We start from the raw sequence: 14411 nt of genomic DNA on the forward strand, positions 1-14411 counted from the left end.
GTGGGGCTTTGCTCTCCCTCTGGAACCTTCCTTCTCTGGACCCCTAACCACACCACTGTCTATCCCTGCGTCTCACTTGAGGGTCTCCACAGGCCGGGGATCAAAGTTGCCTTCCGCATCCACTGTGGCTTTTTTCTCCGTCTTGGAGGAGTATGAGGCATCCACATAGTCGGGGGGCAGTGCCCCCGCAATGGCACAGAGACACGGCATGGCTATTCGGTAAAGCTCCTGGTCGTATTTCTGGGGGTGCCAGGGAGGAAGGGGAGGATCATGCAGGCCCACAATCTTACAGTCCCCAATCCACCCTCCAACCATCAACTCCCCCTCTCCGAACCCACACATCTGCCAGTCACTCTCTCGGCCTCACGTTGGTCCGCTTTGTGTGTTTTTTAGACAGGTCTCATGTAGCCTAGGCTGTCCTTAACCTTGCTATATACTCCAAGGGTGACTGAATTCCTAATCCATCTGCTCCCGCCTCCCACTGAGATTACCGGTGTGTGCCACCAACCGACCCAACAGGGATTCCATCCCAGATCTCCGAGAGCTTGAACCCCTAAACCCTCCGCACAGGCTCCTCCGAGATCCCATGAGTCCCCAGACCTTATGCGCCAGAGAATCAAAGATGCCCCAGAAGAGCTTGCGTGTGAGGTGCAGCTCTTCCTCAGAGGTGACCCCGAAGTTGGCCCAGCCTGTGGGAAGGCAGTAGTACTTCCAGCAACGCTCGTAGTGGTTGGTAAGGAGCTGAAAGCAAGAGACGCAGAGAGGAGGCATAAGCAGACGGCAGGCAGCGAAGGCCTTGGGAGGCAGAGGGCGTCAGTGTTTGCAATTGAGGTGCTATCGGGGAAGGATGGGCTGCTTCTTAGAGAATTGTCCCAGACAGCTTATTAGGCAGAGCTGGTATTCTCAATGAGAGCCAGGATGGGCACCAAACTACGGCTGGGTTTGTCTGTTGTTTTCACAGAAATAGGCAAGCTAACAGTCTCCTGGTAGAATTGTATGCACACTAATGGGATTGATCCGTGCTTATGCAAATTAGCATGTCAAATAGAAACATAGGCAGTGCCCCATGCAAATATATGGTAATCAAAAAGGCCTCCTCTATCCAATATGCGACTTGGAGTTGGGGCTAATTTAGGCATCTTATGCAAGACAGTCTAAGTTAGACCGGGTAGCTCCTTATGCAAACTAGCATGCAAATGATAAAGTAGGAGAGACAGTATGCAAATATTCAGGATAGCTATGGCACTGTTGATTCAAATAAACGCACTCATTTGAATACTGGAGGGCTGGTGGTCTGGACAGAGAATAAAATGCTAATTAGGGGAAGTAGCGGGCCCAAGAAAATATATGCTAATTGAGGCGGGGGCTGGCTCACTTAGTTAGGCAAATTAAACGGTAATTAGGGAATGTTAGCAGCGCCAATGACGAAGAGCGAACGCCATGGGAATCCTAGCTGGCAAATGAGAATGTTAATTGGTTTCCTCAGGGTTCACTGTCCTCCAGCTTTGGTTAGCTGTGGCTAACACGAACGACCCCACTGGTCCAGAGGCAGAGCCAGATTATGGGTGAGAAAAGGACTGGCTCCCGCTGAGGACCGCCCTCACCTTGAGAGGCATCTTGGCAAACTCATTGAGGATGGGCACATCGAACACCAGGCGTCGAAGCAGGTGCTGCAGCATGGACGGGCGGATATACCTGAGGAGGACAAGCCCAGAGAGGGCAGAGAACTCACGCGAGGCCCCGCCTTGGGGACACCGCCCACTCCCCCCACCCCCGCCATCGTCGGCCCTTCCTCACCTGCACAGCGCCATGAGGCAGTCCTCAATGACGTCGCGCTGTGCTTTGGTGAGCGAGCGGCCCCGCGACAGTCGGTATACTGTGTGCAGCATGGAGTCCACCATGATGGCGCGGTGCTCGGTGCCCGCAAAGAGTGGCGCGCACTTGGTGATGAGCGGCAGCACAGCCAGGCACAAGTAGCGGTTAAGTGCCAGCGCCATCTCCGTGGTGCTGAAAGTAGCCTGGGATGCAGGGTGAGACCATCAGATCCTTGGTGTTGCCTTGGTACCCAGGCTTCTCAAATCTGTACCCACATCTACCCACTATTATCTTGGTACTAGTAATCTCTCTCTCTCTCTCTCTCTCTCTCTCTCTCTCTCTCTCGCACACACACACACACACACACACACACACACACACACACACACACACACACGAAAGCTAGGAACTGATGATGGAACCCTGTGACTTTGATTTAGCTGTCCTGTAATGTTGACCTTCTGCACAGGACCTCATGTGGCCCAGGCTGGCTCAGCTTTTTGCTGTTTGCTTCAGGTGTTTGTTTTGAGACAGGCTCTCATTGTGCAGACTTGGCTGGCCCAGAACTTGCCGTGTAGAGCACACTGATCAGCCTGCCTCTGCCTCTTGAATAATTAAAGGCCTGCATCCCCATGCCTAACTTCGCTTTGCTTTTTTTTTTTTCTTGTTTTTTGTTTTGTTTTGTTTTTTTGAGACAAGGTTTGACTGTAGCTCAGTGAACTCTCTGTCCCCTGGCCTCTATTCCCCTGATGCTAGTTAGAAGGTGGGTACCACTACACCCAGCCAAAGCTTTCTTGTAACTAAAGGGAGTGGGGATTCCCAGTCACCCTGTCTTCATGGGTTTTGGTTTCTATCACAAAGGTGAAGGTGGGGATCAGGATATGAATGCAACCCCAGTTCTGCAGATGCTGTCTCTCAGCCTATCAGATGTCCTGGGTGGAGGCATGCCGGTGACTAGCCCGGTGGGGATGCTCACCGTGTCCAGTGAGGCAGCTGCCCTCATGTCAGGAAGGAACCCCACATCCAGCACATGCAGCAAGAAGTCCTGGTTCTCAATGCCATACACTCGGTCCAGGAAAAGCACCATGGATGCCTTGTGGTCAGGCACGAAGGATGCAGACATCTTTGGCTGAACCAGTGCGCCATCTATGGGCAAGGATGACCGGATAGGAGCCCATGCCCCTCCCAGTACCACTCCCTCAACCATTCCTGCCCCCACCTACCTTTGCCCAGGGTGGGGATCTGCAGTGGGAGGCTGATGATGCCCACAAGGTCATCCAAAGGCACGAGGGACCGAAGGATAGCACGGATCCTCAGGGCCTCACCCTTACCGGCTTGAATCAGCTGGAGATGGTAGACCGGGGAATAGGCATGTCGGTAATAGGCATGTTATCAGACAATGGTGCCCGTCTGGGACTTGTTCTATTCTAACCATTCCTGACACACGGACAGCGAAACAAGCTTCCTTTGTGTATACATCTTGTATGCATTGTGTGCATGTGTATATGTTGCAGGTGTGTGTGTGTGTGTGCACATGTATGTGTGTGCGGATGTACACGTGTGTATGCATATATGTACACTGGCTCTGGTACCCCCACGTGAAAGCAGGAGGTCAGTTGATGTCGTGTCTTTCTCCATTGCTCTTCCTTGTTTCTTGAGACTGGGTATCTCACTGAACTTGAAGCTCTTTCCTCCAACTAACATGGCTGTCCAGTCGTCCCTGGCGATGCCGTTTTGTGGGACATTGTTTCTTTTGACAGGTGGAGGTGTTTTATTTTGTTTTGAGACAGGATCTCTCTGTTACTTAGCCCTGGCTGACCCAGAACTCCCAGAGAACCACCTGTTGGCGTTAAAGGCCTGCACCCCCATGCCTGGCTGTTTAATTTATTAGGGGGTGCGCACATGCTACGGTGTGCGTGTGAAGGTCGGAACACGACTAATGGGATTGGGTTCTTTCCTTCCACCACTGGTGACCGAAATCAAGTCACCAGGCTTGGTGGCAGGTGCCTTCCGACACTGAGCCAGTGGCCTCTTGTTTGTTAATTATTTTTATTTTATGTACATTGGTGTTTTGACTGCGTATGTCTGTGCGAGAGTGTCCAATCTGCAGGAGCAGTAATTACAGATAGTTGTGAGCTGCCATGTGGGTGTTGGGAATTGAACCCTGGTCCTCTCGAAGAGCAGCCAATACTCTTAACCACCAAGCCATCTCTCCAACCCACACCCTTGTTTATTTTTTGAGGCAAGTTCTCACATAGCCCAGGCTGACCTTCATGAGACAGCACATGCAGCTAAGAGACAGGGTCATGTCATGTAATGTGGGCTGGCCTCTGACTCTCAGTACTCCTGCCTCTACAGTGCTGTGGCCACAGGTGTGTGTGGTCACAGGTGTGTGTGGTCACAGGTGTGTGTGGTCACAGGTGTGTGTGTGGCCACAGGTGTGTGTGGCCACAGGTGTGTGTGGCCACAGGTGTGTGTGGCCACAGGTGTGTGTGGTCACAGGTGTGTGTGTGGCCACAGGTGTGTGTGGCCACAGGTGTGTGTGGCCACAGGTGTGTGTGGTCACAGGTGTGTGTGTGGCCACAGGTGTGTGTGTGGTCACAGGTGTGTGTGTGGTCACAGGTGTGTGTGGCCACAGGTGTGTGTGGTCACAGGTGTGTGTGGTCACAGGTATGTGTGGCAGGGTGCAGCACAATTCCTGGCTCAACTCTCCTCGAAGGGTCCCTTATACACTTTTGCCATCCCTACCATGAGTCGGTCCTTTGGTTCTTCCTCTCTTAGGCTCCACGGGATTGGGACCTGAGGGGGTCTTGGTCATGAGTATGTGCCCATCGTCACTTAGCCCAGGAACACACCCAAGTGAGCTATGTGAATGCTGCCCAGCACCTGAATGCTGAGGTTGAAGGCTGGCCATGCACACCCAGCCCTCTCCCACCCCACCTTGACCTCCTAGGGCTCACATGCATCTCAGGAGCACAGCGTCCCAGCAGGTCAATCAAAGCAGCATAGAAGGACATGATGGCGTGTCCTAGATGTACCCGGTTCTCTTCAGGGGGTTCCTCACCAAAGCTGTAGAGGAGAAGGTGGTGGGAAGAATCCAGGGACGTGGTAACGGTAGCTGCCATCTTGGGAAGGGAATGGGGACTCACTGCTCACGTCGCCGGTCCCTGCGGACACCCGGCCCATCCCGTGCAGGGTCCTCGGAGATGCGGATGGCTTCTTCGATGGCAGCCAGCAGCCCTGAGCCACCCTCACCCCGCAGGGCAGGTCCAAAGCACTCGGGCTTTCGGATCAACAGCCGCACTACCACATTAGCGTTCTCTTCCACGCTCTCACCTGGCACCCAGAAAGTTCAAGGTGAGCTCTTGGGGAACCCCCACGCAACCCCAGAACCCAACATACTCAAGGGTAATGTCAGGTCTCTGTTGACCTGCAAGTCCACTTAAAGGGATCCCCTCCCAGGAGAGGTCTTTGGCTCAGGGTATGAATGTCACCAGGGGGAAGCTTTAGCCAGTGACCCGACACGTCCCACCCTGCCTCACCGTTGACAAAGACGGCAAAGCGCAGGAAGTCCAGGTAGCGCTCGCCCCCACAGGGATTCCATCCGATGTCAGGATAGCCTTTGGCCAGGAGCATGGGGCAGCTTTGTAAGCCACACCCTGCCAAGTATGACACAACCTGCAACAGGGAAACAGAGCTTAGCCCAAGACCACGCTCCTCCCCGAGATTCGGGCATGCTTCTGAAGCTCCTCAGGAGCATGTACCCGCAGATTCTCAGCGAGCTGAGCCTAGTGTCATTGATCTCTTCCCCAACCCTCTTGAGCATCCCTATCTACCCCACAGCCCACCGCATGAGCATGAACGAGGTCATCCTTCCCCTGCCTAACACTGGTTCTGTCTCACTTTCGATAAAACCCGGAATCCCTGCCATAGCCCACGGGACCTCCCATGACCTCCATGACGTCATCTCTCCTCACTCAGCCCCCATGGTTTCTGTCCCAGCCATGGTGGGCGCTCTGCTGCTCCAAGGCCTCTGGACTGCTCCTCCCCTGAGGTTGGTCTCTCTAGCTGCTCAGATCTCAGATCATTCTGAGCTTTATTCAAACATCACTTTCTCAATGGGGCTTTCTTTAACCAGTCTTTGGGGTTTTTTTTTTTTTGTTTTGTTTTGTTTTTTAACAAGGTCTTTCTGTACAGCCTTGCAGGAACGCACTAAGAGTCCCACCTGCCTCTGTCTCAGAGTGCAATTGATGGCACGAGCCACCATGCCTGGCTTATAAATGCCTATAAATCATGATTACATGTCCCCTGGACAGACTCAGTGACAGAGGTCGGAAGAAGCAATCTCTTTGGAACCACTGACTCCTGGCTGAACTCCAAAAGGCCCTGTAATGCTACTCCTCCATGACAACCAAGGCCACCCCTCTGGAGAGTGTAGCCCACAGACTAGCTCCCAGCCCCTCTTGCACAGAGTAAAGGAGCCACTGGCTGCTGGCTGCCCCCTGCAAGTCAGCCCCCTTCTGACTGGGCACTGGGACGGCCAGCATCAGTCTGAACGGGGTACTCAGAGCCATCCTGTGCCCACACAGTGGTGCGTGGTCAGGCCTCCTCCAGTCACACCTTTTCCAGGTCTTGCTCCTGTAATGCCAAGGCCAGCTCATTGTTGTCAATGACAGAAGCAGCTGCTACATCCAGGGGCGTGGAGCCCTGCATCCCTGTGGGGACAAAGAGCAGTTAGAGCTCCCCATTCCCTCTCTTTTAAGTGCATCCATGTGTATGTGCAGGTGAACATGGAAGCCAGAAGAGGGCACCAGGTCCTTTAGTGGCTGTGAGTCCCATAAAGTGGATGCTGGGATCCAAACTCTGGTCCCTCTGATAGGGCAATAAGCACTCCTAACCACTGAGCCATCTCTCCAGCCTCTCCCAACTCTCAACAGTGCCTCCTCCTCTGGGAAGCCCTTCCTGACCACATCCTTTGCAGAATGGGCTAAGTGCCTCTGCTGGTCTGTGCTTTCTGAATCCCAGCCCTCGGGGCTCTGGGTTGATGCTACCCACGACTGAACTTTACTCCTTGGCTGCTCTGGGAGCTGTGGCACAGTCAAGGTTGTCTGTGCCACAGTGTCCTAATTTTGGGTTCTGGGCAATTTTTGAGACAGAGTCTCATGTAGCCCAGGCTGGCCTCAAACTTGCTATGTAGCAGAGGATAACTGTCCAGACCCGGGGATATCTCACCCAGGCCAATGCCACTGTTCTCCAGCAGGTAGCTCAGGTGGTCAAACATAGAGCGCTGGTTCTGCCGGCTGATCCGGCAGAAGTAGCAGAGGAAACGGCAGCAGCTTGTCACCATCTTGGGGAAGCGGATCTCCTGCAGGGAGGAGACAGGGAGGGCCAGTGGTGAGTGCCTGCACTCCGTGTCCCCTCCCTGAGCCGGCATGCCCATCCAGGCCCCTCACCTTTGACTCGCCGCCCCCGAGGACATTCACCATGACCTCCATGACAGTTTCGTGCATACCGAGCGCTCTCATCAGGTTTGGGTGCTGGTAGAAGACTTTGTTATTCATGATGTTCCTGTGAACAGACAGTGTGTGTGGGGTTAGCGCAGCCAGGGCGGGCAGGGCGCACATCCAGGGAGATTCGTGGTCACCATGGTGACAGTCTGCACTCTCTGCACGCCTTTTGCAGATCTAAACTCATCCATTCTCTTGTGTTTGTCGTCTTGCTTTAGGTAGGTTTTGAGACAAGGTTTCGCTCTGGTACCCCAGGCTAGCCTGAAACTAGGTAGCCCAGGATGGCTTAGAATTCACAGTACTCCTTTTTCCAGCTTTCCAGGTGCTGAGATGACAGGTATGAATGAGCTGCCAGCTAGGTCTCCGAAGACTCATCCTTACATCCACTCTGGGAGGCAGGAATTCTAATAATGGGCCCTCACAGACACAGAAATTGAGGTCTGTATCCAAGGCGAGCTCACCTAAGGTAAGGCCTTTGCCCTGCTGCCCTCAGCATTCCCGAATGTCTAATGAGGGCCGGGCATACAGTAGGAGCTTAAATGACTGAGTTGCACTGGACTCTTTGCTCGATCCTATCATGATTTAACATTATTTAAAACAAATTTTAAAAATTATTTTTATCTATGTGTACGTATGTGCAGCCACACAAATGAGTTCATGTATACCATGCACACGGAGGAACTAGAGTTACGGGCAGTTGTGAGTTGTGAGTTGTGGGTCCTGGGAATCGAACCTTGGTCCTCTGGAAGAACAGGAAGGGCTTTTAACCAGGGAACCAATCTCTCCGGGGCTCCCCCTTTTAGTATTTATTTGTTTCTTTGTGTGTCTATGAGGGAGGTACATGCATCCCACAGAAAATGTGCTGGAGTTGCTTCTCTCCTTCCACTGGGGATAGAACTCAGGTCTTCAGGCTTGGCAGCAATCACCTTCACCCACTGAACCATCTCACCAGCCCAATGATTAATATTTATTATTATTCTGAGACAGGGTCTCACTATGTATCCCAGGTTGGTCTAAAACTTCCTATGTAGCCCACGGTGGCCTGGAACTCAAGATCCTCCTGCCTCAGGTTCCTGAGTGCTAAGGTGACGGGCTTGAGATGCCACCCCGAATTTGCTAGTGTATTGCTATGAGCACAGGTCTCTGAAGCCCGGTGGCCTGTCTGTGGGCAAGGCATGACCATTCCTTTTGCTATAGCAGAGGACTTTAATCTCAGAAAGGCCAGAGTCACAGTGACCAAGATCTCCTGAGGAAGGTTAACCATTAGGACAAAGGGACACCGTGGGAAGTCAGTACAGAACCTGGGCAGAGCGGCCAGGCCAGGGAGGGCCCTCACCCAATGCTCTGGATCATGAGGTTCTCCTCCTGGGGACCCATCTGCACAATAAGCAGTGAGCGTATCTGGCCCAGACACTCCAGCAGGCTCATGGTGTCCTCCACTGAGGACAGAGAGATCGTGTAGGCCCGAGGCAGGGCACGCAGCAGCTCGCCGAGTCCATCGTACTGCCGGTGCAGGAGGCTGAACATGGCTCGGACCAGCTCTGGGCTCTGAACGAAGTCCTCCTGGGCCCAGCGCACCACTGTGTGCGACACCAGCTCCTGCAAGGACTCTGGGAAGAGGTTGGGACACTAGGTTGCATCTCTGAAACTAGATGAGGGGGGAGCCCTCCTTTGTCACCACCTGCCCTGCCTTCCACCTGCCACAAGCACATGGATTCAAATAAATTCTCTATTGTCCCAAGAGTCATACTCTTCCTCCCCACTCCTCCCTCTCTCCTGCTCCTGGCTTCTGCAGCTACTTACAGTCATGTGCACATGAGCGCGTGGGCGCGCACACACACACACACACACACACACACACACACACACACACACTAAAAATAAACAGGCTGTAGTGCTTACATCACTCGACCTAGCACTCAGGAGGCAGAGGCAGGAGGATTTCTGTGAGTTTGAGGCCAGCCTAGTTTACATAGCAAGTCCCAGGTCTACATAATGAGACCTCCTCTCAAAACAAAACAACCCCCCTCAAAAAGCCTGGTCCTCTCCAAATCCAAAACCCAGCCCTCCCTAAAAGAAAACCAAAAACCAAACCAAACCAAAACAAAAAGAGTAACAGGATCAAACGTCTACCAACATCAGAGACTCTGCCTAGGGCGCGGCTAATACAGTTTGTGACCCCCAACACTGAGCACGCTTCTCTATTTCCTCCCATGGTAACCATCTCAGTTTGAGAGAAACTGAAAACAAGGACCACGAGGGCACAGAAGCCACCAGGGTTCTGGAGCTGTCACCATCCCAGGCCTGATGCACCTCTGCTCTAGGTCACACTGCCATGCACTCAGCCTCAGCTCCCACATTTGGCCACCTCTCCAGGCACCTTCTCTCCCAACTCTTGCTTTCCGGTCCCCGTTTGTCTAGCGCACCCTCACAGAAACATGCTGCGGAGAGCTTCAAGCCACCTGCCCCGCCCTGTCTCGCCCGGATGCCCCCAGTCCTCACGAGGCTTGTGCTCCTCAGCTGCCGGCTCCTCCTCAGGCTTCTCCTCTTTCTTCTTCACCAGCCGCACCTTCTCCAACAGGCTCATGAGGCGGCTGCCCAGAGTGCTCTCTTCCTCTGGCTCCTCCTCCTCTCCCTCCAGCTGGATTCCTGGAGGTGGATAAGATAGTATGGGATGCTACTCTGGTCTGCTTATTCATCTATTCATTCATTCATTCATTCATTCATCCATTCATTCACTCATTAACTCACTTACTCATTCATTCATTAACTAACTCACTCATTCATTCATCATTAACTTATTCATTCATTCATTAACTCATTCATTCATTAATTTATTCACTCATTCACTCATTCATTCACTTACTCATTCATTCATCTGTCTATTCATCCATTCATTCACTCATTAACTCACTTACTCATTCATTCATTAATTAACTAACTAACTCATTCATTCATTAATTAACTAACTAACTCATTCATTGATTAACTCACTCATCCATTCATTAATTTATTCACTCACTCATGCATTCATTCACTCATTCATTCATCTGTCCATTCATCCATTCATTCACTCACTCATTCATTCACTCACCCACTCACTCATTCATTCATCTACTCACTCACTCATTCATTCACTCATTAATTAATTAACTCACTCATTCATTAATTTATTCACTCACTCACTCATTTATTCACTCATTCATTCATCCACTCACTCATTCATTAATCCATCTATCTGATCATCTGTCTCTTTCTCACTCAGGCATGCTCTCTGGGAAGTTCTCCTCCTGCTCTTTCTATGCCCACGTGTATACTGACTTCTATGAAGGACAATCGAGATTGATCTAGAATTCTTCGTCACCTCCCACGTGATGGGATGACCAGCGTGTGCTGACATGTCCAGCTATGCTTATTTTCATTAATTTGGGGAAAAATTGTTGGGTTTTGAGACAGGATCATGATGACCAGACTTGGTCTCAACTAGTTACGTAACCCAGGCTAGCCTCAAACTTGAGGTGATCCTCCTGCTGCAGCCTCCTGAGTAGGAAGAGTACTGATGTAAACCACCATTCCCAGAGGCGTGTGTCTTTCAAATCAACTCTCGAGAATATATCCAAAGGACAGAGAAGAAAGAAAAGAGCAAAGAAAGTGTCAAAGGACGGTATGCTGCCCATGGAACATCTACTACTACTACTACTACTACTACTACTACTACTACTACTACTATACTACTATGTGTGATCGTGCATGCATGCATGCGTGTGTTTTGAGACAGGGTCTCAGTGGCCTGGAACTCAATATGTAGACCAGGCTGGTCTCAAATTAACAGAGTTCTTCCTACCTTTGTCTCCAAAGTGTCAGGGTTAAAGGCATGTGCCACCACACTGGGATGAGTAGAGAATATTAATAAAGAGGTAATAGTATGAAAAGAACCCTTTAGAAAAGGTGCCCAACCGTATCCCAGCTCTCAGGGGAAGGAAGTAGGAGGGTCAAGGTCATTCCTGGCTCTGTGTCCACTTCAAGGTCAGGCTGTTTTACATGAGAACTTGACTTAAAAAACCATGATAACTATACAATTGCCAATCAAATTTTTTTTTTAGTTCAGAAAGGAAAATATAATAACCGAAATTACAAACCACTTAGGTGTGGATTCAAGCTGTAAAAGAAACTGTGAAGCTAAAGTGGGGGTGCGGACAGCAAGGGAGATGGCTCAGTGTGTAAAAGCTCTTGCTGCAGAAGCCTGGCGGCCTGGGTGTGATCCGCACAGTCCACGTGAGAAGCTGGATGCAGTGGTACCCGGCTACAATCACACCGCTCCTCCGTGGAGCTGTGAGGCAGAAATAGGAGAATCACTCAGAAGCTTTCACGGGGAGGGGGAGCAGCAGAAACAGGAGAGATCTTGCCTCAAAAACAAGGTAGAGACTAACTTCTGCAAGCTGTCCTCTAACTCTTACACAGATGCACACACACACACACACACACACATGATCACAAACACACTCAGATACACACACACACAACGCACATATACACACACATGCATGCACAGTCGCACACATACACACACATATTCAAACACATACATAATGCATATACACACACACACTAATATTTTAAAAGCAGGCTGTAGAGATTTGCTAATCTAAAAAAGCAGGGGAAGAAAGGATCAAAAAGTACGAATGCCCAAGAGACGGTGGGACACAATGGAGCAGAACACACTCATAACAAGAATCCCAGACAAGGGGCTGGGGATTTAGCTCAGTGGTAGAGCGCTTGCCTAGGAAGCGCAAGGCCCTGGGTTCGGTCCCCAGCTCCGAAAAAAAGAACCAAAAAAAAAAAAAAAAAAGAAAAAGAAAAGAATCCCAGACAAAAAGAGAAAGATGGGGGCTGGAGAGATGGCTCAGCGGTTAAGAGCACCCGACTGCTCTTCCAGAGGTCATGAGTTCAATTCCCAGCAACCACATGGTGGCTCACAACCATCTGTAAAGAGATCTGATGCCCTCTTCTGGTGTATCTGAAGACAGCTACAGTGTACTTATATATAATAAATAAATAAATCTTTAAAAAAAAAAAAGAGAAAGATGCAGAAACAGATTGAAATTATAGTTGCTCAAGACTTTCCACACTGGCTAAAATATTAATTTACATTTCCAAGAAAATGAAACTCCAAATAAGATCAACTCAAAGACCTCCAGTCTTGGACACTACAACTCAAGTCGTTGAAAAGCAAGGACAAATTCTTGAAAGTCGGGCAGAGAAAAATGACTCATCACCGACAAGAGGATCTCAGTAAGGCGGTCAGGTGTTTTTTCCCCAGAAACAGAAGAAGACAGTCATCTGCCTCTCGTGCCAGCCGGCCCTCTTCCCACTGCATCACAAGCTAGGTACCCAGTTGTTTATCTACCTCACCCATTTATTTGTTCATCCATCTTTCTTAAAAATTCCTATTACATGGGTGTGAGTGTGTGTGAGTGTATGTGTGTGTGTATGTGAGTGTGTGTGAGTGTATTTGAGTGTGTGTGTGTGCCGAGACACACATGTGGACATACATGTGGATGGAGAACAGCTTGCAGACGCTAGTTCTCTCCTTTGACAGTGTGGGTCCTGGGGATTGAACTCAGGCTGTCAAACTTGGTAACAAGCACTTTTACCTTCTGTCCATCAACTTACATCCACCCAGTCACTTGCCTACAGCCACTGGTCATGTGCCCATCCTCCCACATATCCATTCAGGTATATCCTCCTGATAATCATCTATCATATAGTCATTCATTCATATGATATCATATCATCTATGATATCATATATCATTCATTAACATAACCAATCCCTGCATAGCACCAATACATGGGGCTGGTTTGTTCTGTTTTGTTTTTGTTTTTTTCAGGATCTTATCATGCAACCCTGGCTGTCCTGGAACTCACTCTGTAGATCAGGCTGGCCACGAACTCAGAGATCCCCTGCCTCTGCCTCCTGAGTGCTGGGATCTAAGGTGTGTACCACTACAGACAGCTTAATGTTTGTTTATTTCTTTTTTTAAAGATTAATTCATTTATTATATATAAGTACACTGTAGCTGTCTTCAGACACACCAGAAGAGGGCATCGGATCTCTTTATAGATGGTTGTGAGCCACCATGTGGTTGCTGGGAATTGAACTCAGGACCTCTGGAAGAATAATTGGGTGCTCTTAACCGCTGAGCCATCTCTCCAGCCCAATATTTGTTTATTTCTATTATGCTTCTATGAATGTTTTGCCTGTATGTCTGCCTGTGTACAGTGTGTTTGTCTAATGCCTATCACAGCCAGAAAGTCACTGGATATTCTGAAACTCGAGTTACAGATGATTGCAAGCTGCCATGTCTGTGCTGGGAATCGAACCCACCTTCCCTAGAAAAACAGCCAGTGCTCTTTACTGCTGAGATATCTCTCCAGCCCTTACACGGGTGTTTAAGATCAGGAAATCTTACTGAAACTTCAGGCGAGATTTCAAAACAAAGTTTTGGGGGAGGACTCTCTGAATTTCTCTCCTTACCACAATGTGCCAACAGGTCTTGGTGAAAGTTAACTAAATCCTCTCGGATCTCTTCAGGGAGAGGACAATCTTCCTCATCGGCACCATTTTTGAATTGCAATAGCATGTTGATCTAGAAGAAAATTAAACACTAGAATAAAGACCTTCGACCTCAGATCAGGGTCAAAGGTTATAGACCCAACCATCAGTCTCTCTCTAAGATTATGACCCCTCCTGCAAATGTGAGTTAGTAAAGAATATTTGAGGGACTAGAAGCAGAGGTTATAAAAGGGGCATGACCAGTTTCTAACTAGTCCGAGGTTAGCTCCTGAGGGGGAGAGGTTAATACATAATTTCAAGGGTTAGGCATCAGTTTTTGTTTTTGTTTTTTTTTTTTAGATTTATTTGTTTGTAAGTACATTGTAGCTGTCTTCAGACACACCAGAAGAGGGCATCAGATCTCACTACAGATGGTTGTGAGCCACCATGTGGTTGCTGGGATTTGAACTCAGGACCTCTGGAAGAGCAGTCAGTGCTCTTAACCACTGAGCCACCTCTCCAGCCCTAGGCACC

General features: G+C 49.8%; 2 protein-coding genes across 5 annotated transcripts in view; one reads left to right on the forward strand and one right to left on the reverse strand.

Annotated features, from left to right (window-relative positions):
- Positions 1 to 14411, forward strand: part of LOC103689966 (MARCKS-related protein-like) — a 980777-nt gene that overhangs the window by 421318 nt on the left and 545048 nt on the right. The window lies entirely within an intron of this gene.
- The window catches only part of Ryr1 (ryanodine receptor 1), a 131228-nt gene that overhangs the window by 69103 nt on the left and 47714 nt on the right, over positions 1 to 14411 (reverse strand). For all 4 annotated transcript variants that reach the window (NM_001419537.1, XM_039100854.2, XM_039100852.2 and 1 more), the window contains exons 37-51: positions 13860 to 13971; positions 9825 to 9971; positions 8659 to 8932; positions 7269 to 7383; positions 7048 to 7180; positions 6436 to 6530; positions 5358 to 5493; positions 4965 to 5151; positions 4776 to 4884; positions 3039 to 3159; positions 2792 to 2961; positions 1798 to 2018; positions 1605 to 1695; positions 601 to 741; positions 77 to 240 (exon numbers count right to left, since the gene is read on the reverse strand). In NM_001419537.1, coding sequence (NP_001406466.1) covers positions 77 to 240; positions 601 to 741; positions 1605 to 1695; positions 1798 to 2018; positions 2792 to 2961; positions 3039 to 3159; positions 4776 to 4884; positions 4965 to 5151; positions 5358 to 5493; positions 6436 to 6530; positions 7048 to 7180; positions 7269 to 7383; positions 8659 to 8932; positions 9825 to 9971; positions 13860 to 13971 — 2216 coding nt within the window. The remainder of the gene's footprint in view (positions 1 to 76; positions 241 to 600; positions 742 to 1604; positions 1696 to 1797; positions 2019 to 2791; positions 2962 to 3038; positions 3160 to 4775; positions 4885 to 4964; positions 5152 to 5357; positions 5494 to 6435; positions 6531 to 7047; positions 7181 to 7268; positions 7384 to 8658; positions 8933 to 9824; positions 9972 to 13859; positions 13972 to 14411) is intronic.

Source organism: Rattus norvegicus, chromosome 1 (genome assembly GCF_036323735.1).
Source record: "Rattus norvegicus strain BN/NHsdMcwi chromosome 1, GRCr8, whole genome shotgun sequence".
In the NCBI taxonomy this organism is placed as follows: domain Eukaryota; kingdom Metazoa; phylum Chordata; class Mammalia; order Rodentia; family Muridae; genus Rattus; species Rattus norvegicus.